The sequence below is a fragment of the Ursus americanus genome, chromosome 18 (assembly GCF_024610735.1).
Source record: "Ursus americanus isolate L20-20 chromosome 18, mUrsAme1.1.p, whole genome shotgun sequence".
Lineage (NCBI taxonomy): Eukaryota > Metazoa > Chordata > Mammalia > Carnivora > Ursidae > Ursus > Ursus americanus.
Genome location: NC_142144.1, coordinates 35,372,105 through 35,391,767, shown reverse-complemented (window position 1 = coordinate 35,391,767; position 19,663 = coordinate 35,372,105). Strand labels below are relative to the sequence as shown.

At 43.7% G+C, this 19,663-nt stretch overlaps 1 protein-coding gene across 4 annotated transcripts in view; it reads left to right on the top strand.

Annotated features, from left to right (window-relative positions):
- UNC13B (unc-13 homolog B) overlaps window positions 1-19,663 on the top strand; it is a 228,085-nt gene that overhangs the window by 186,214 nt on the left and 22,208 nt on the right. For 3 of the 4 annotated variants that reach the window (XM_087869574.1, XM_045780792.2, XM_045780793.2), the window contains 12 exons: window positions 457-676; window positions 3,095-3,322; window positions 3,914-4,055; window positions 5,941-6,110; window positions 6,572-6,687; window positions 7,010-7,173; window positions 9,496-9,646; window positions 11,228-11,296; window positions 12,680-12,769; window positions 13,112-13,240; window positions 15,337-15,464; window positions 16,096-16,181. In XM_087869574.1, coding sequence (XP_087725700.1) covers window positions 457-676; window positions 3,095-3,322; window positions 3,914-4,055; window positions 5,941-6,110; window positions 6,572-6,687; window positions 7,010-7,173; window positions 9,496-9,646; window positions 11,228-11,296; window positions 12,680-12,769; window positions 13,112-13,240; window positions 15,337-15,464; window positions 16,096-16,181 — 1,693 coding nt within the window. Of the gene's footprint in view, window positions 1-456; window positions 677-3,094; window positions 3,323-3,913; window positions 4,056-5,940; window positions 6,111-6,571; window positions 6,688-7,009; window positions 7,174-9,495; window positions 9,647-11,227; window positions 11,297-12,679; window positions 12,770-13,111; window positions 13,241-15,336; window positions 15,465-16,095; window positions 16,182-19,663 lie in introns of those variants that run through there. The other variant, XM_087869575.1, reaches the window with a different exon arrangement.

Below are 19,663 nucleotides of genomic sequence, written 5' to 3'. Positions count from 1 at the left end.
GTTATCATCTTTATAGCCATACTAACTGAGAATTCAAGAGTGCTGGGTACACATTGTTAATGGAACGGATAAAAAGCTCTGTGTCTAAGTTTTCCACACTGGAAGAGGCAAGGGGCCAGAACAGAGGTAAGACCAAGTCTCACATTGGAGTATGTGACTAATGAACTCAGGGTTTTATGGTGGGGCTAGTACCCTCTGTTTCCTTAGAAAGCTTGAATGCTGGGAAAAGGTTCAGATGTAGCATTCAAGTCAGATCTCTCTTTGATGACCAGGAGCACATGACATTGGGGGTCTTCTTTCTTCCAGTCTTGGCTGTGGGCTGGGCCAGGCTAGAGTATCTCCTTTATTGCCAGAGGAGAGACCAGGGTCTTGATTACCCTGCAAGGATCTCAGTTCTGTTATCTCTCAGCAGAGACCTAAAGTTGTTGGTGGGTTGACGGGGTATGTGTCTTTCAGAAATCCCATGTGTATAAGAAAACCCTGCAGGCCTTAATCTACCCCATCTCGTGCACCACACCCCACAACTTTGAGGTCTGGACGGCCACTACCCCGACGTACTGCTATGAGTGTGAAGGTCTGCTCTGGGGCATTGCCCGCCAGGGCATGCGCTGCAGCGAGTGTGGAGTCAAGTGCCACGAGAAGTGCCAGGACCTGCTCAACGCCGACTGCCTGCAGCGTGAGTGCCCCTGTGGTGAGGGGTGTAGAGCAGGGGCAGCAGGGCCTCTCCAAAATAGTCTTTCAACAAAGAGCTAGGATGGCTAGACTGTCATTCCTCTGGTTTACCTCATTGTGAAGCTCTTTCTTTTTCAGAGAAAGTAAGGTCCTGAGTCAAGGAGCATTGCCTTTCCAAATAACAGGTCTTATAGCACTCTCTTAAGCACCTTTAGGAAAAAAATTTTTAAGCTTTCTGTGGCCCTCTGGGAGAACTAGATCTCTTCTAGGATTCAGATGATCCCAGAATCTGCTTGAGTAGGGTACACGCTGCAGTGACCATATTGCCCAAATGACTAGAGCATGTTTAATTGGGGGCCAAAACTAATGAGAAAGAGAGTTCTGTGAGGTTCCACGCTTCGCAGAAGAACGTCTTGAAGTATAGACCCTAGGACCCAGGAAAGGCAGCATTTTTTCCTTGCTTATAGATGCAGCTTTTAAACAATGGTGCCAGGAACAGAAGCATCAAATGGATTAGGCAGAGGCCTCAGGGAAGAGTGTGCCTGACTCCCAAGGCCCTGATTAAATATGTGATTTGTGCTGCCATCACGGAGTAGGGCAAATAGGAGCAGGAAAAGCAACAAGTTTCTGTCAAAGGAGTTGGTAGCCCTCCAAGTTCTTGCTCCTTGCTCTGCTCCTGCAGGGCTTGTACCGCTGTGGCTAGACCTCAGGAGGAGCAAGGGTTAGGGATGTAGGCAAGTATTTTCTTGCCCCTTCAGGTCTTCCAGGTGTTATTCAGAGACAAGCCATAGCAATGAAAGCTTCAAGGATTGTGGGAGGAGAGAGGAAGTTTACCTTTATACTCATAAGCACTTCATTATCCCAAGGAAAGATATGTGATGTAAATGGGGCCCAAAGAGAGGCCTCAAAGAATTGTTCCCTTAAAATGTCTTTCTGTGAAGAGCCCTAGATTGGTGCCAGTGGCATGGCTACAGCAGACATGTAGAGACAGGTAGAACAAAGTGGTGGAAGAGATGGGGGTCTGAAAAGACTGAATATGAACGCTGGTGATGACTTTGCCCAAACCCTTCATAAGGGGGTGACAAGCACAGGTGCCAGCAGACTCTTGCTTTAATTGCTGAGTCCTAGCAGCCAGGCAGACTGCATTGGCAGCTTGCTGGACACCTGAAACGCTACTCTGTAGCAAGGGTGTCTACCTTTTTCTCAAGGGCCTTCTAGAGGTCCCAGTCCAAGGAAGCAGCAGTGCATGGGATATGCTAGCTCAATGGCAAGACTGGGATGTAGCCCAGGTCATTTGTCATTTATCGGAAAATATCTTTGCCCAAGTCTTCTGTGAAGTGCAGAGTGGAAGGAAATGCCCTACTGTGGGCTCCCACCACAGAAGATCCACTTGCCATCTTTCCAGCGTTAGGACGCAGATGTTGGCCTTAATTTTTGGTCCAGGTTTTATAGAAAAGGCCTAAGCCTTTGGAGAATAGAGAGAAGTAAGAGAAGTAAGAGCCAGTCTGCAGGGCCAGTAAAAGAAGGAAGGGCCCCTTTCTGACAAGCCCATTTGGTGGAATACATCAGAGGAGTCTGTTCTGCCATAATCCTTAGGGCAGCAGGGAAAACCTGCTAGCCTCTCAGATGAGCTGTCTGGGGTCACAGCTGGGAAAGATGGCCCTCGCCATCTCTGCCAGGATAATAATGGTGCTGGTAACAATAAAAGTGACCATTTATTTGAGTTCCTACTAGGTAAGGCTTTATATATGCTAAAATAATGCTTCTTACAATCCTGGGAGTTCAGTGCAATTTTCTTAGAGGAAACTGGTTTACCCAGCTAGGAGTGGTGGAGTGAGGATTTGAACCCAACTCTGTCTCATACCAAAGGCCATACTTTTCTTACCATACTACATTATTTTCTGAGATTAAAGACATTAGAGTCCTGAGGCAGAATGTGGTGTGTGCTGTGGTGAACTCTGGGATCTGTATCATGGCTTGGAAGTTGGATGAGATTGGTGGAGTTGTCATGTGCATCCACCCACCTCCCTGATAACTGAGATAGCCATTGGTGGTATTTTGGCCTTAAACTTGAACAGTACCTCTCAACCACCACGTGGGGTAGAAGAAAGACAAGGCCAACTTCAAGTTAAGCTATACTTTTTCGTTTCTTTCTTTTTTTGATGAAAATTTCAACATATATCTAAATGAAATAGTATAATAGACCCCAATAATAATTATCAAGTTTTTGCTGCTTCAGTTCCACTAGCCAGGTATTAAACTTCAGCAAGTCCCATATTGATTAACTTTTCCCAGAGCCATCACGGTCTTAAGTTTCTTCCACTTCTCAGTGACCTCTCCCAGGCCCCATTCCTCAGCTTGACCCTTGGTCTGGTGGTTGCACTATTGGTTACTTTGCTTTCTGTCTCTGGCCATCCTTTAGGGGCTGCAGAAAAGAGTTCTAAACATGGAGCTGAGGACCGGACCCAGAACATAATCATGGCCATGAAGGACCGCATGAAGATCCGAGAGCGGAATAAGCCAGAGATCTTTGAGGTTATCCGAGATGTCTTTACTGTGAGCAAAGTTGCCCATGTGCAACAGATGAAAACAGTGAAGCAGAGTGTACTGGATGGCACCTCCAAATGGTCGGCCAAAATTACCATCACTGGTGAGTAGGCCAAAGTTTAAGAGGATGGCCTAGGCTGTGGGGAGGAACCTGGGGAAGAAGCATCCTGAGTTTGAGGGAGCAGGGGGCTAGAGAGAAAGAAGATAGAATTGAGGGAAGTGGGAGGGCCTTCCTTCTCTCCTAGACCCTGGTGCCGTCAGGTATTGGGAGAGCAAGGCCAGCACCTACAAGTGATATGAATGATAATGAAGGATTTGGTAATAATCTGATGTTATATACTTGGTTAACAGTCTCATATTACAAGAGCTAGGGGTGGGGGAAACAAGATAGGTAGGAGATCAGGGAATAGTTAAACTAGCTGGGTGGATGTGGCTGAAGCATGTATATACCAATATAGGGGTAAGTGGTCAGTTAGGCCTCTGGTGAGGAGGTGGGATTCATGGGCCAACGTTTGAGAGAAAGAGGGACTGGTGGCCCAGGACTAAGCATGGATGTGGAGGACTGAGATTAGCGTTCCCTTGCAAGGAGCAGATAGAGACTTCTCTAAGATGGAAAACATATGAGTGGTGCTGTGGAGGGCTTCTGGCTTTTGGAGCATACTTTAAAGCCTCCTCCTCTGTAACTGGGTTGCAGTGGTGTGTGCCCAGGGCCTACAAGCCAAGGACAAGACCGGATCCAGTGACCCTTATGTGACTGTGCAAGTGGGCAAAACCAAGAAGCGTACCAAGACTATTTTTGGGAACCTGAATCCTGTTTGGGAAGAGAAGTTCCATTTGTAAGTCACAGAGGGCTTTGTCTTACCTGGAACTGCATGTACATTAAATCCTATTATTCTTGGCTTAGACCCTAAGAGGGATGGGGCAGAGACACTGGAGAAAACCGATTTCTCACAGGCTTCAATTGGGCAGCAGCCATTTATTTCCTGGGTTTCTTTAATAGACTATTGTATCAGGGTTACTTTACCCAGGGCCTGTCTGGGTAGGGCTATTAAAGGAGCCCCTGGGCACTCCATACTGCTATTTCTAGTGTTAGAAGGATTTTCCTACTGCTTAGTGACAAAACCAGGAACTGACCACCCTACTGTGTACCTCTCAGCCTTGCCATCCTGCCTAGGAAGGATTAGATTCTTCTGGAGAGTTGGGAAGAAATGTCCGTGCCCTACAACTGGGTAATTCTGGCTTGAAGATAGGTATCTGGGGTTTGGAGAAGTTTCCATTTCCCTTACAAGGCTCTGCCTTTTCTCCTGCCTCAGCTTCTACCCCTACTCCTTTTCCCATGGTCTCACTTTCTTACAGACTATTTCATAAGACAGTAAGGGATGGTTGTTGAAAAACGGCAAGCTCTAGTCTAGGACATGGAGTAATGTTTGGAGAATCTAGATGCTTTGTCACACCCCTAAGGCCTAGTACCAGGACTTAGAGTCTGAATTAGCTAAGCAGGCTGGTTATGTAGAGACCTTCTTCTATTGGCTCCCTGGACAACTCATGTGGAAAGGGATTGGGGCCTAGTACAATTGGCCTCCAGTCCAGAGGCAGTAGTTACTGGGGGGAGCACCTGTATCTTTGAGAATCTGAGTGGTTCCTGCTTGAATTCTTTTTATGATTGATTCTAAATGAATTGGCTCTGTAGTCAATTTTGCCTGCTTTTATCCATTTAGCAAATATATTCTTAAACCACTATTCTGTACAAGACACTGTAGATAATATTGTGTGTCTAAAATGTATAAGACATGGGGCACCTGGCTGGGTCAGTTCGTTAAGCATCTGCCTTCAGCTCAGGTCACGATTCCAGGGTCCTGGGATTGAGCCCCATGTCTGGCTCCCTGCTTAGCAGGGAATCTGCTTCTCCCTCTCCCCCTACCCCTCCTTCTGCTTGTTCTCTCTCTATATATAATAAATAAATAAAATCCTAAAAAAATAAAATGTGTAAGACAATCCCTGCCTTCAAGAAGCTGCTTGTTGATTTGTCTATTTTTCAGTAGACCAGCAGTTATACTATAGTATTTTAATGGAATGTGCAAAGATATTATAAGAACACAGAGGGAAAAAGCAGCAAATTCTATCAAGTACAACTCTTGTATGAAGCACTAGGACCCAGTAAGCACCTTTGAGGGAAGGAGAGCATGGAGTACCTAGCCAAATTCCCTTTTCCAAAGCAAACATCGTAGAGAAAAATGACAATTCAACTGGGTTTTAAAGAATGATTGAACTTCACCAAGCACATGCTTAGATAAATGGGGAAGCTGGATGGAAAGCTAAGCAGATATGACCAGATGGACATATCATGAACATTAACACCTTTACTGACTCTGGGAAGGGAACTAGCAGTTGCTTCCTAGGGCTCTGTAGCATTTGTCCACCTGTTGGTATTGTCAGTACAGCTAGTTGCACAGGAAATCAGAATTGTTCCTAATTACTCTTCCCTCCCTCTACCCGCCTTCTTTGTGTCAAGGAAATAAGGATGAATAATGGTATGTAGAGCCACCCAGGCTTGACTAGGATAGTTTGACTCACTTGGAACTTTAGTACCACTGTTCCCTGACTCCTCTTCCTCAGCAGGGCCTCAAGTACAGTTGATGGAGCTTTGGGAGGGAATTGGAAGTATTAGGAATGGGTGCTGCTTGATTGGTCCCTAACAGAGCTTGCCTATTTCTCTCACAGTGAGTGCCACAACTCTTCTGACCGCATTAAGGTACGTGTATGGGATGAGGATGATGACATCAAGTCGAGAGTAAAGCAGCGGCTAAAGCGAGAGTCCGATGATTTCCTTGGCCAAACCATTATTGAGGTTCGGACACTGAGTGGCGAAATGGATGTCTGGTACAACTTGGGTAAGGAAACAGAACCAGAGAAACTTCCTGAGAAGGGACAGCATGATTGGAAAATCTGGGGGAAATCCTATCTACTAAAACCATCACTCAGTCCCTAAAACATTCCTCTATACAGAATGTGCCTTACCTGCAGAGAACCGATCATGAGTAGAGATGGGGGACAGAGGTATGGAAGTGGCTGGAACTCACTCTGGCTGGACATTCTTCAGATTTCAGAAGTCCCTTTAATCTTCATGTTCACCTCTTATGGCTTTAGCTCCCTATTCTCTTAATGGCATAAGAGAATTTCTACAGGGAATATTTGGGGTATTTGTAGATGATGTGGTTGCTGGAGTAAGTTCACCCTATTAGGTGAACCCTTGGGTCAGTGCCTCTTTTTCCTTGGGTTAAGCCAGGATAGGGGCTGTCTGTGTTATTTGTAGTTGCATTAGTATCAATCTCTGGTCTTCTTTTCTTCCTAGAGAAGAGGACAGATAAATCAGCTGTCTCAGGGGCTATCCGACTACAAATCAGTGTGGAGATCAAGGGGGAGGAGAAGGTAGCACCGTATCATGTGCAGTATACGTGTCTCCATGAGGTGAGCCAGCCCTTGGTAGATGGGGTGTCAGAAAGCTATGCTGGGAAGAACCCTTGACAGTGAATGGGATTACTGGATGGCTGAAGATCTGGGGCCTTTTTTTATTCCCTGTGCTACCCTGGAAAGCCCAAGTAATAGTCTCAGCCTTAGTTCTCTTTCACTAAAGTAAGAGCAGCCTACTGGGGCCACACAAGGAACTAGCAATGACTTGAAAGACAGAATTTCTTTGGAACCCTATTCACATTCTTCTGGACTTTGCCACCAGTTTTTGATTTTGTTTTTAACATGTATTTAACTCTTTCCTTTGCTCTGTCTCCTGCAGAACCTTTTCCATTACCTCACAGACATTCAGGGTAGTGGAGGAGTCCTGATCCCTGAGGCTCGAGGGGACGATGCATGGAAGGTGTACTTTGATGAGACTGCCCAAGAAATTGTGGATGAATTTGCCATGCGCTATGGCATCGAGTCCATATATCAGGCCATGACGTGAGGCTCCCCTGGGGCTTTGGGAAGTGGCTGCTAACTCTTGGGGAGGCTAATGAAGGCACACTGAGTGGGTGAACAGGTCCTTAGTGGGGTAGTATGCGGTGATTTGTTGCTTTCCTCCCTGAGCTGAGGTGAAGTGGGTCTGTGCCCCAAGGCAAAGAAAATATATGTATAAAGGGAGTATGTTTATCAGGAATTTAGGGAGAATGTATATATCTTTCTCCCCCAGAGTTCAGAGATAGGAAGAGCAAAGGGTGTAAAAGGGTATGCCAGGACAAACTTGCCCAAACATCCCAGGCCTGAGGAGATAGCGCATGTGTGCTTATGTATATGTGTGTGTGAAAGACAAGCTTTCATAGATTGGGTTGGATGTCAGAGAGGTCACTAAACTATAGGGAAAGCGTCTGTGTATGGAGTTGACCAGGACTCCTGTGCCGGAAATTTTTGCCTACTACGAGAGGAGGTATTTGTATATGGATGAGACTGCCACTAGAGCTGTGCTCGGGAAGCAGCCCCAGGTAAACAGAGGGTAACTTTTGCCCTGGATGTGCTTCATTTATTCTACAAACGTTTATCGAGTTCCTTTTATGTGCCACACATTGTGCTAGGTGCTGAGAACACAAAGATGAATAAGATGGGGCCTCCGTGCTCGGGGAACTAAGTCTAGTAGGAAAGAGAGACCCGTAAACAAACAATTGCAATATAATATGATAAGTGCTATGGTAGAAGTAATAACATGGTATTATGAGAGCATCAAAATTTTAGGGGAGGCATGTGAGGGAAACCATTAAAGAGTTGACACTTGAACTGAGTCTTGAAATACAGGAAAGGTGGAAGAGCATTTCTGGTAGGGCATGTGCTGGGGTGCTGAGATGCAGCCGACCATAGAATATTCAAGAAATTAAGAGAAGTTCATTATAGATGGAGAGAAGAAATATGATGAGGAATGAGCTTTGAGAATGGCCTTGCTATCGTTCTTACTCTGTTCATTCTCCCTGTTTGATCTCATCCAAATCTGTGACCTTAACCACTACTTCTGGGCCAGGGACTCCAGTTTCTTTTTCCAGATCATACCTTTTCCTGAATTTCAGATCCATTGTCGGCTGCTTCCTCAGTATGGCTAAATTCCACATCAATATCATCTCCACCAAATATGTGATATCTTCCTATATTTCGTATTTTAGTAAATGGAACAATTTTCTAGGCAGGTGTCCACACAAATTTAGGAGTCGACCTTAACTTTTCTTTCTTAATTATTACTGCCCCTTTAACTCCCAACATCCAAACTCTAAAACCTGGATTCTATCTCCTAAAAATGTTTTTAACCTATCACTATTGCTATAGCACAATAATAATGATAATAACAACAACTCCCTTGTGCATTTCCTTATGTCCCAGGCACTTGTCTAAGCACTTTATGAATTTTAATTCATTTAATTCTCATATTAACCCTGTGAGGGGGTATCATTATCTTTCCCATTTTACAGGTAAGAAAACAAGCATAGAGAAGCTTAAGTAATTTATCCAAAGTCATTGAGTAAATGGTGCAGCTGAGATTCAAACCCAATCTTGCTCTAGAATCATCTTCTTAACTATTTCTCTGTTCCAAAGAATGATTGCAGTAACTCTTCAGCTGCTCTTTCCATCCTCATCTCATCTCTCTCCAAGCCTTCTTTTCCAATTTATCATCAAAGGGAGCTTTGTGAAAGACTGATCTGATCACACTGAACCTTTGTGTTTAAATTTACCGTGGAATTGAGGATAAACTTTTCTGTTAACTATTCCGTGGTTACTTCTCTTCTCTTGTTTCTTGATATTCCTCTAACAAATACCTGAACAGTGGCCATAACTGAGGTTTCCCAAATGAATCAGTCTCTCATGAATACATTTGTCTTTTGCAATGCAATTTCCCTTTGCCTGCACACTTCTCCATTTGATTAATTCCTACCAATCCTTTAAGACTTGGTTCAATCAACTTTTCTTTGAGAAACTTTATTCTAATCCCTTCCAGCCCCCAACCATTCTGATTGAGGTGATCTTCTTGTATATTTCTACAGTCATTTTGCCTAGCATGCCTTGGCTTATTGACTTTCTAACACTTGCTTTCTCTAGCAGGCTATCACATCTTTGGATTCTAGCACCTAGCACAGGGCCTGGCACATGATAGGCATTCATTGAATGTATATTTGAATGAACAATTTATGAAGATCCTTGTATGCCAAGGTGACTGGAAGCTTCATACACACCAGTGAGCTCTTTTAATTACTTGGGTTTTGCTACAAGCCCTGAAGAGTCTTTGAGGCTGAGGATGCTATTTTTCAGGCACTTTGCGTGTTTGTCATCCAAGTACATGTGTCCTGGTGTGCCAGCAGTGATGAGCACCTTACTGGCCAACATCAATGCCTACTATGCCCACACAACTGCCTCCACCAATGTCTCTGCATCTGATCGCTTTGCAGCTTCCAACTTTGGGGTGAGTGTGATGTAAAAACATACCTACTCATTTGTTAGCAGTTAATAAAGTTTGATTTTTCCCAATAGGTACTATAGAGTTGTTTGATATGCCTAAAATTCAGAGAGCTGCCACTTAGATAAATGAACTTGTTTCCTTATGGGTGTGTAGACTATGCTAATAGACTCTTCCTTATTTCATTATGGATAGGTGGACTTACTAATGGACTTTCCTCAGACACGGATAAATTAAGAAAGTGGAATAGCACCACTGTGATTTCAGGGGTGCCACTGGGCTCAGGCAGAGCCTCTCTAGGCCAGGGACTTGGTTGAGTCACCATGTTCCTTAGTCCTGCAAGTCCACAAGTAGACCTTTCTTAACATTATTTTGTTTCTCTCTGACTCATACCACTCAAGTTCATATGAGACTGATGTCTAAGTGAAGATACCAGTATTTCCTGAGCCTATCCCTTTTCTAGTGTTTGGACTGTTTACCCTATCCAGGATATGCCCTTTCCTGGTTTTAAGCTACTTGAGAAGTTGAATCGTTATTCAGAATGTCATCTGACATAAGCTCAGTGTAAACCGAATGAAATATCTTTGACCAACCACAAAGATTACCTCTTTAGGAATAACGTTACTGATACTCCCTAATCTACTGGGTCTCTGAGCCCTGTTTTTTAGAAGTAACCACCTTTTCTTATTTTGATCGTCTTTCTATAGATGAATTAACATCATTGATTAAGCCACTCAAATATATGTTCCTTTATCTCATCCCATTATATATATTTACGTAAGACCTAATGATCTATCATGTAATCAGTATATGAATTCTAGGAATGCATATTATACCAACAGCCTATACGCATGTGATCCCACATTTAATTATACCTTTTCTATAAAAATCAACTATTAAAATAGTTTGGTGAGCACTGGGTGTTGTGTAAGACTGATGAATCACAGACCTATACCCCTGAAACAAATTATACATTATATGTTAATTAAAAATAATTTAAAAAATAAAAATAGTGTATGTTATTTATATTAACATTTAAAAAGTATAAACTAAGGAAAAAATTGTGGGACGTGATTTAAAGAGAAACCCTCTCAGGTCTGCTTGATCACCTTCCAAATAAATCACTGTTTTTCCCTCTTGTTACTACTGGTAGGCTGTGGCTGTTTAACTGTTAAGAGCTGCCTGAAGGTAAGTCAGGAGACCACAGACTCAGGAGCAAGTTGGAGAATGTGTTTTGAATTTCCTTTAATTTGACTAAGAGGATTTAGAGTCCCAAAGGGATGGAGATCCATGGGTCATCTCCTGTTGATTCTTATATAGAAAGAGCCGTTTCTCTTCTGGGGATGCTCTGTCCCCTTGCCAGCGTGAGGAAGATTCCCCAGTTTGAGACAGAGCTGCTAAGAAATGGGACAGGGGCCACCTATCCCAGTGCTCTGTTACATTGTTTGTTCTTCTCATGGGTGGGGATGAGATAGGATGTGTCCCTAAACCGATGTTTCCTCCTCACCCAGAGATGGTTCTCTTTCTGCTACAGTCTAGGGAACTCAGATTATTTCTCTCTTCCTATTATTTGTTTCCTACCCTCAGAAAGAGAGATTTGTGAAACTACTGGACCAGCTGCATAACTCACTGAGGATTGACCTCTCTACCTACAGGGTGAGTAAAGACATGACTGTGAGATGGAATAACAGATAATATCAAGCTCTGTCTAGAGACACCATAGTCCAATCTTGTTATAAAGATTAAAGGCAAGGAAAATTGATCCCTGTCATTGCACCTATGTACATGGCCAGTGCCACTGACGTCTGTGGTTCTCCAAACTCCAAAGAGCATTCAGTGTGTAAATAGCAGATGTGGCTGTTTTTTATAGGCAGTTGGCTTTCCAACCATACTGATGTCACTGTAACAGACTCTCTGATGACATTCTCATTAGGGGTCTCCTGAGGATAATCTCTTCCAGAAATGCCCCTTTAAAAATTAGATACTTATTTCTTTTTTGTATTTTTTCATGCTCGTTATTTTTAAGGGAAGTATGAGAATCTGGCTAAGGGGCAAGTGATTTGTAGCAGGGGTCATGTCCATCCCTAGAATGGAGGGAAGAAATAGATATACTAAGAGGGTGGGTACCAGGGACAGGGCAGGACAGGAAAATGGGCAGTTTCCCAATTCTTCCTAAGTTAGATCTTCTTAGAATGGCTTTGTTACTTGCTTTAAAGTGTTGTGAATTTCCAGAACAGGCAGTATAACCACATTAAAAAGTAAGTTTAAAAATAACCTCAAAGTCAAAAAGAAGTGGAGTTTTAATTATCTGCAATTTCAGTGTCCTCCATTTGCATGAGTAATGGAGAGTTGACTGTATATCTTATATTTGGTATGTAAGTAGCCATTTGAAGGTTTAAAAAAGCAACCCTTAAAATGGAGAGTGGCTCAACATCTCCCTTCAGCTCTCCTTGGCAGCTTCCTCCTAAAACTCATGCCAAGGGGAATGAAGTGAGGCATGGTGGGAAGGTCCTAAGGAACTCACTCCAAAGCAGTTCTGCTCAGAGCTCTGCCATCTTCTGGCTCTGGAGGGAGGGTGGAATAGCTGGCGTCCCTTGCTTTGATTACTATATATCCTTGATCTCAGTCTGGTCTGTAGTGTGGCTCCACTTATATTCCAGAATATATAGTTACATTGTAACTGTTGAAGAACTCACTGTTTAGGTGTAAGAATCTTACCCAAGAAAAATGTGTATATATAAATGTGTGTGTGTGTCTCTGTTTTCATTTGTGCAGATGCTAACACATTGCATGGGAAGTAGGGTTGCTGTAGGAAGCGTTGCTTACTGGGCGGGGGATTATTAACCCCTGCTTTTGGCAAGGGCCTGTCTGTGTCAGTAGAAAAGAGAGGGAGACCTGTAGTTTTACAGCTTTTTTGTTCAGTTCAACTGGGGAAAATCCCAGCGGGTAGCAGTAAAGGAAGCTTTTTATTTCATTGCTTTTGGCAGGGAAGGCTTTCATATTTCTTTTCCTTTCCTAAATTTGCTCAATTTGCAACAGAATAATTTCCCTGCTGGAAGCCCTGAGCGGCTTCAGGACTTAAAGTCAACAGTGGATTTGCTGACCAGCATTACTTTCTTCAGGATGAAGGTAAGACATAAACTGGGCCAGATGGTGATGGACTGGGCACCTGGCCACAGGAACATGGAGAATAAGAATCATTGGGCACAATCTGACGCTATAGTAGTCATCACCTCTAAGCCCACATTGCCGTACACCTGTTCCCTGGGTTACATCTGAGAAGACCGTGGATCAAAAGGGATGGGATGGGCGGTTCTCCCAATCAGATATTCTAGCAATTTCATCCTAATGCAAGGCCCAGGGACCCATCAAGAGATGATGGGATCTGGAGTAGTTCGAGGGGAATTCTAGGAGGAGATCCCACTCAGGTGAGCAGCACCAGAGGCCCATATTTCTTTTATTAATTGACAGGTGCAAGAACTGCAGAGCCCTCCAAGAGCCAGCCAGGTGGTAAAGGATTGTGTCAAGGCCTGTTTGAACTCCACATACGAGTATATCTTCAACAACTGCCATGACCTATACAGTCGCCAGTACCAGCTGGTAAGAGGTTCAGGATCAGGTGGGACCAACTGTCAGTGGCTCTTGGATCCCCGGTTTTCGTTTACTGTGGTTATGGTGGAAGGGAGCTCAGGACAAAGTCCTTGATGTTCTTGAGGGTGAGTAAAGTAGAGTGAGGACCTTCTAGACCATGTGAGACATTTGTGAATTGATAGGGACCATTGGACAAGATGTGACGTAACTGAATTGAGCACAAGTGGCAATAGTAAGTTTTAGTTTGGTGCTAAAGTAAGTAACCAAAATTTGGGCAGTTTTAGGGGGTGAGTAAGTGAATTCTCAGTCCATCTCAGAGTCTTTTTTCTCTCCCGAGCTTAATTTGTTCCAGGCTGGCTTCCTCTGAGATCCATAGTTGTCTGTCTGAACTACCAGCTTGTGGAAATTTAACTTTTCCCTCTGACACTTCACTCTGCACTGCATGGTCTTCTGAGATTTATTCAACCTTAGGTTGTTTCCATGTCTTGGCTCTTATGAATAATGCTACAATAAACATGGAGGTACTGATAAATCTTTGAGATAGTTATTTCATTTTCTTTGAATATATACCTAGAAGTGGGATGGCTGGATCATAGGGTAGTTTTCTTTTTAATTTTTTGAGGAACCTCCATACAGTTTTCCGTAGTGGCTCTACCAGTTTACATTTCCTGCCAGCAGTGCACCAGGATTCCCTTTTCTCCATATCCCAGACAGCATTTGTTATCTCTTACCTTTTGGAAAATACTCATTCTGACAGTTGTAAGGTGACATCTCTTTGTGGTTTTTATCTGCATTTTCCTGATGTTTAGTGATATTAAATACTTCTTCGTGTACTTGCTGGGCATTTGTTGTTGTTTGTTTGTTTGTTTGTGAGAGAAAGAGCTAAGCAGGGAACCCGATTCAGGGTTTGATCCCAGGACCCTGAGATCATGACCTGAGCCGAACTCAGACAACCGACTGAGCCATCCAGCACCCCTTGCTGCTAGACATTTGTATGTCTTCTTTGGAGAAATGTCTATTCAAGTCTTCTCCCTATTTTTTAATCAGATTTTTTTTGTTTGCTATTGAGTTATATGAGTTCCTTATATTTTGAATATTAATCCCTTACCAGATATAAAGTTGGCAAATGTTTTCTCCCATTCTGTAGGTTGCCTTTTCATTTTGTGGGTTTTTTTGTTTTTTGGGGGTTTTTTTGTGCTACAGAAACTTTTTAGTTTGATGTAGTTCCACTTATTGATTTTTGCTTTTGTTGTTCGTACTTTGGTGTCCTATCCAAAAAATCATTGCCAAGACCGTTGTCAAGGAGCTTTTTCCCTATGTTTTCTTCTGGGAGTTTTATGTTTTCAAGTCTTGTATTTAAGTCCTTAATCGATTTTGAGTTAGTTTTTGTTAGTGGTATAAGATAGGGGCCAGGTTCATTCTTTTGCATGTGAATATCCAGTTATCCCAACACCATTTATTGAAGAGACTATCCTATCCCCATTGAGTATTCTTGGCTCATAAAGACCGTTTCTTATACAGCTAGGCAAATAGCTTCCTAGATACAGTCTTCCTCCTAATAGCATTCATGAGATTAAGGGAAGTCCTTAACCCACTGAAGGTTGGACCCACTTGCATGCTAGGTCTGTGCAGTAGCTCCTGCAGAACTTGAAGGAGCTTCTCAGAGCTGAGATGTGTATCTCTGTGTGTGATGATGTAGGGGAAGTGTCAGAGGAGACTGCCAGTGGGGGGTCACATGGAACTAGACCTATTTAGTGAGGCTGGAGGGGGAAACTTACTTAGGCTGAGGAGTCACTGTACTCATAGCTACTGAGAGTATGAGGAAGCGGGGGCAGGCATCCTTATGTCTCCTAGACTGACCAAGCTTATCATATTAGTGCCCTGGAGCTGGGGAGAGAAGTTCTCTGGGATGAACTCTTTGTGTATAAGGACCTCCCAACAGTCACCCCTCTGACAGAACATGGGCAGTCTTGTGGAAGATAGTCTCTAGAAGAAGAAGAATACCTGATTCTAGAGGAAAGGGTATGGGGAGGGGAAGAGCAAGAGGAAGAATGGAAACATTGTCCATATTCTACTCTGACTCCCACTGTCTCCTCTGGAACAAGAAACAGGAACTACCTCCAGAGGAACAAGGACCCAGCATTCGGAACCTGGATTTTTGGCCCAAACTCATCACGCTCATTGTGTCCATTATAGAGGAAGATAAGAATTCCTACACGCTCGTTCTGAACCAGTGCGTATCAACCCACTTGGCCCTGTGTGGTTGGTGGTTGGTTTGTCCATCTGTCTAACAGCCTCTTTCTTTCCTATCTCTGTGTGTTTGCAGTGCCACCTCTTCCTCCTGTACGTCCGTCTGTCCCTCTGTTCTTTGTATCTTTCTGAGTAACTGTTTCTGGAGACAGGTGTGGAAACATAATGGGGGGCCCTACCCAGACTGAGCCAGCCTCCCTGGAATGAGAGGCCCCTGGGAATGGCTGCCATAGGAGTCCCAGGGGATCCAGAGACCATGTGTGTATGTGTCTGTTCACTGTGAATAAAGTGGGCTGATGCCCACCTCCTTGCACTTTCTCATCCACCTTCTTTAGCCTGGGCCTGCCTTCTAGCCTCATCCCTTCTCCTCTGGGCCTCACATCCCTGCCTTCTGGGCATCCTCTTCCCTGGGCCCACCTTGCCTGAGGGGATCCTCTGCCCCCACTTGTCCTCCCACTCGCTCCTGGGTCCCTTTCTCCAGATTGAGCCTAGTCCTGTTTCCTAGGCTTCTCCTCTCTTCAATCCGACCTCCAAGAGATTAGGCACATTATCTTTGGAATCAAATCAAATAGCTCTTGCTTTGTTCTCTGACTGTGGCTTCTTCCGTCATCCAGGTTTCCTCAGGAGTTGAATGTGGGAAAAGTCAGCGCAGAAGTGATGTGGCAGCTCTTTGCCCAAGACATGAAATATGCACTGGAGGGTAAGGGTGTGCCCAAGGCAGTGGGCTGTAGGCCCCTAGCCCAAGCACCTTGTTTGCTGTCCTTTTCCTCTCCCAACAATGACAAGTTCTGGGTGAATGATATTTTGGGAAACTAGAGGGATTCTAGGCCGACATGTCAGGAGTCCTTAGGTAGGCAGAGGTTCAGCCAAAGTAATAATGGAAATGGCTGTGTAGATGTGGAGTTCCCCTTCCAGCTTTAGAGCAAGTGCCTGTTTAAGACTTTCCCTAGCCCAAAGATCAACTCATCCCATGCTGGGTCTTCTCAAGTGGCCCCCTTCCTGGAGTATGGTCTTGTGAAGTTTAGCTTTACAGTTTTAAAGAATCATAGAACCTTAAATACACAGATAAGATTATTTTCTCTTATTAGAGACTGCCTAGCCTGGCTTTCCTTAAAAGCTGTTCTGAAAAATCCAGAAAGATACTTCTTCCCTCCCTTCTCCTATAAAGCAGTGTCACGGACAAATTATTATTCATCTTGTTCATTCAGCTTTTTCTTTTATTCATTTCCTGCTTTGGTTCACAAAGATATCGCTGTCTGCCTGTATCCAACCTTCCCACTTGTACCCTTCTGTGTTTACTTATTTAGCTGCCATTCCTGTTGTTTCTATACGTTAGTTTGTCTCCTCAGTCCGTGCAAGTGGACCTACAAGGAAAGGGAGCAGTCTGGGGCAAGGACAAATCAGAGTCTGGATCTGTTATTTTGGTGGAGTGGCAGGGAAAGTGGGTAGCCCTCACTTAAACTCTTGAGGTTTAGGAGCAGTAAGTTTTGAGGTTGAAGGAAATCTTGAAGATCTGTGTAAAGTCTGAGACAGCCAGAGACTGTACATGCACATTCTGGAATTCTCTCCCAGAGCAGTGGCTGCCTCTCGCCCACACTGGCTCAAGCTTGGGGCTGTAGTCTAGGCCTTAGCCTTTCAGGCCAGTGAGGAAGTCACCTGTTCCCTCTCCAGGTAGCACTCAGCAAGCCTAATGAGGGGGGAGTATGGTCCAAGTTCTTGAAGAATCCTAGCTCTGATGGGTTTCAGGGGGTGGGGGAAGATAAATACTTGTGAAAAGTGAATCAGTTTCACAAGAGGGATAGTATGAGGTGGGGCAGAGGTTTTCAAACAGAGGTATCTTAGGAGCTGAGTGAAAAGGAAATATCCAGGTAGGAGGAGAGGGTTGCTGGGCTCCAGGCCTTTCACCTGGTGCCAGTTAAGTCAGTTCTGCTTTTATCAATCTTATATGGGGTTCTAGGTGAGATTTCTTTTGAAAGGGGAGTTCTGCTGATGTTTACAACAAACACAAAAGGATTGAAAACTGCTTTAAGAGAAAGAAATAATGCTGACCTGGTTTCAAATCTCACTTTCACCACCTAATCAGCAGTGTGTTCTTAGCCCAATTTTTGTGAGCTCGCATTTTCATATCCGTAAAATGGGAGTGATAATAGCATCTGTGTCATTGAGCTAATGAAGTAATGTGCAACATACTTGGCATACTGCTTGGCATTTACTCGGCACTGAATAAATCTTATTAAGGACAATAAGAAACCCCACAGGCTCATGAGCAGAGATGCAGTGTGAGCAAAGTAGCTTTTTTTTTTTTTTTTTTTTTTTTTTGAGAGCAAGAGAGCGAGAGGGAGAGCTTGTGAGTGGGTGGGGAGGGGGAGGGGGGGAGAAAGAGAATCTTAAGCAGGTTCCACACCCAGTGCAGAGTCCGATGCAGGGCTCGATTTCATGACCCTGAGATCATGACCTGAGCTAAAACCAAGAGTCAGACACTTAACCAGCTGAGTCACGCAGGAGCCCTGGGAAGTAGCATTTTATTAAAATTTAAATTCAGTTAGCCAAAGTATAGTACATCATTAGTTTTTGATATAATGTTCATTGATTCGTAAGTTGAGTATATCACCCAGCATTTTTTTTTTTAATGACCCAGCATTTTTAAAAGATTTCACATCAGGGGAAAATGGGGCAGCTAGAACAAGAAGAGACTAGAAGCGGGGACTGCAGATGATGATATAGTAATTAGGGCTGAGGGGATGGGGTTAGAGCAGAGAATTGGAGAGGGAAGAATGGGTTTTGATAGGCACTGGAAGGAAGTTGTAACAGGACTTCATGACTGTCAGAATGTGGAGGGCAAGACAAGGGGAGGAGTTTGGAGACCTGGATGATAAAAGGATAGTGTTGATTCCAACTGTGAAAATGGTATCATTCACCCATTTTTTTTAAGTCAGTTTTATTGAGGTATAATTTACATACATAAAATAAAAACATTCTGAGAGTATAATCTGATGAGTTTGACAAATACACACACTTGGGTAACCACTATCCTAATTAAAATATAGAACAGAAAGCTTCTTCATGCCCATTTGCAGTAGATCCTCAGCCCATTCACTAAGTGCTTTTTAAGTATTTTCTTTATGTGAGGCACTGTGCTAGTTGTTGGAAGCCCAATGAGATGAATGAGGCATAGACCCAGCCCTTTGAGAAGCTCACACACCAGTCTAGACAACAGACATATAAATTGGCCGTTCCAGTTCAAAGTTATAAGTGCCACAAAAGGGATAAGGATAGGGTGCTAAGAGGAGAACAGTGTAATCTACACCTGGGAGGGCTTCTAGGACCTGAGAAAAGGACCTGGGAACACTTCCTGGAGGAGGTGATATACAACTGAAACCTGAAGGATGGTAGGACTTAGCTAGTGGGAAAGGAAGGTAGTAGTGATGGGAAAGGGAGACAGAACATTTTAGGTAGAGGATACAGTATGTTCAGAGATATGGGGTCTAGAAAGACATGTCATGCTTGGGGAACTGGAAGCAGTAGTTCAGTGTGACTAGCAGGTTAGAGTGTAGGGGGAAGAGATAAATAGGAGATGAAGATAGAAAAGTAGGGCAACCAGATCATAAAGGAGGTGGTAAGCCATGTTTAAGCTTTTGGACTCCAACCTAAGGCAGTTTAGAGCCACTGAACAGCAATCCCGTGTTAAGCAAGAGATTGACATGATCAGGTGTATAACGTGGAGAGGCCACTCACTGTGGCTATGGTGTGGAAAATGGTTTACAGTAGGAAAGACCAGGTTGGAGACTATTGTAGTAATCCAGGTTAAAAATGGTGGGAACAAGACCTAGGCAGATGACTGTGTAAAAGAAATGGATAGATTCCAGACAAATTTTGGAGGTGAAATTAATAGGGATTGGTGATTTTACTGGATGTAAATAAAGAGGAAGAAGGAAGACTTGAAAATGATGCTCAGCATTGAACAAGATTAGTGTGTGTACTCAGTTCAGCTTCAGCTGGAGATGTTAAATGGCAAAAGATGGGGACTAGAGTTAAATTCTGGCTAAGCAAGATGTTCCATCAAAGCCTTAGACAGACAATACCAGAACCAAAGAGAGATTTGGGGGGAGATAGCAGCAAGCTGGATAATTGAGATCATGAGGTTGAGAGAACTCTTCAAAGATGAAAGATGCATGGAAGGAG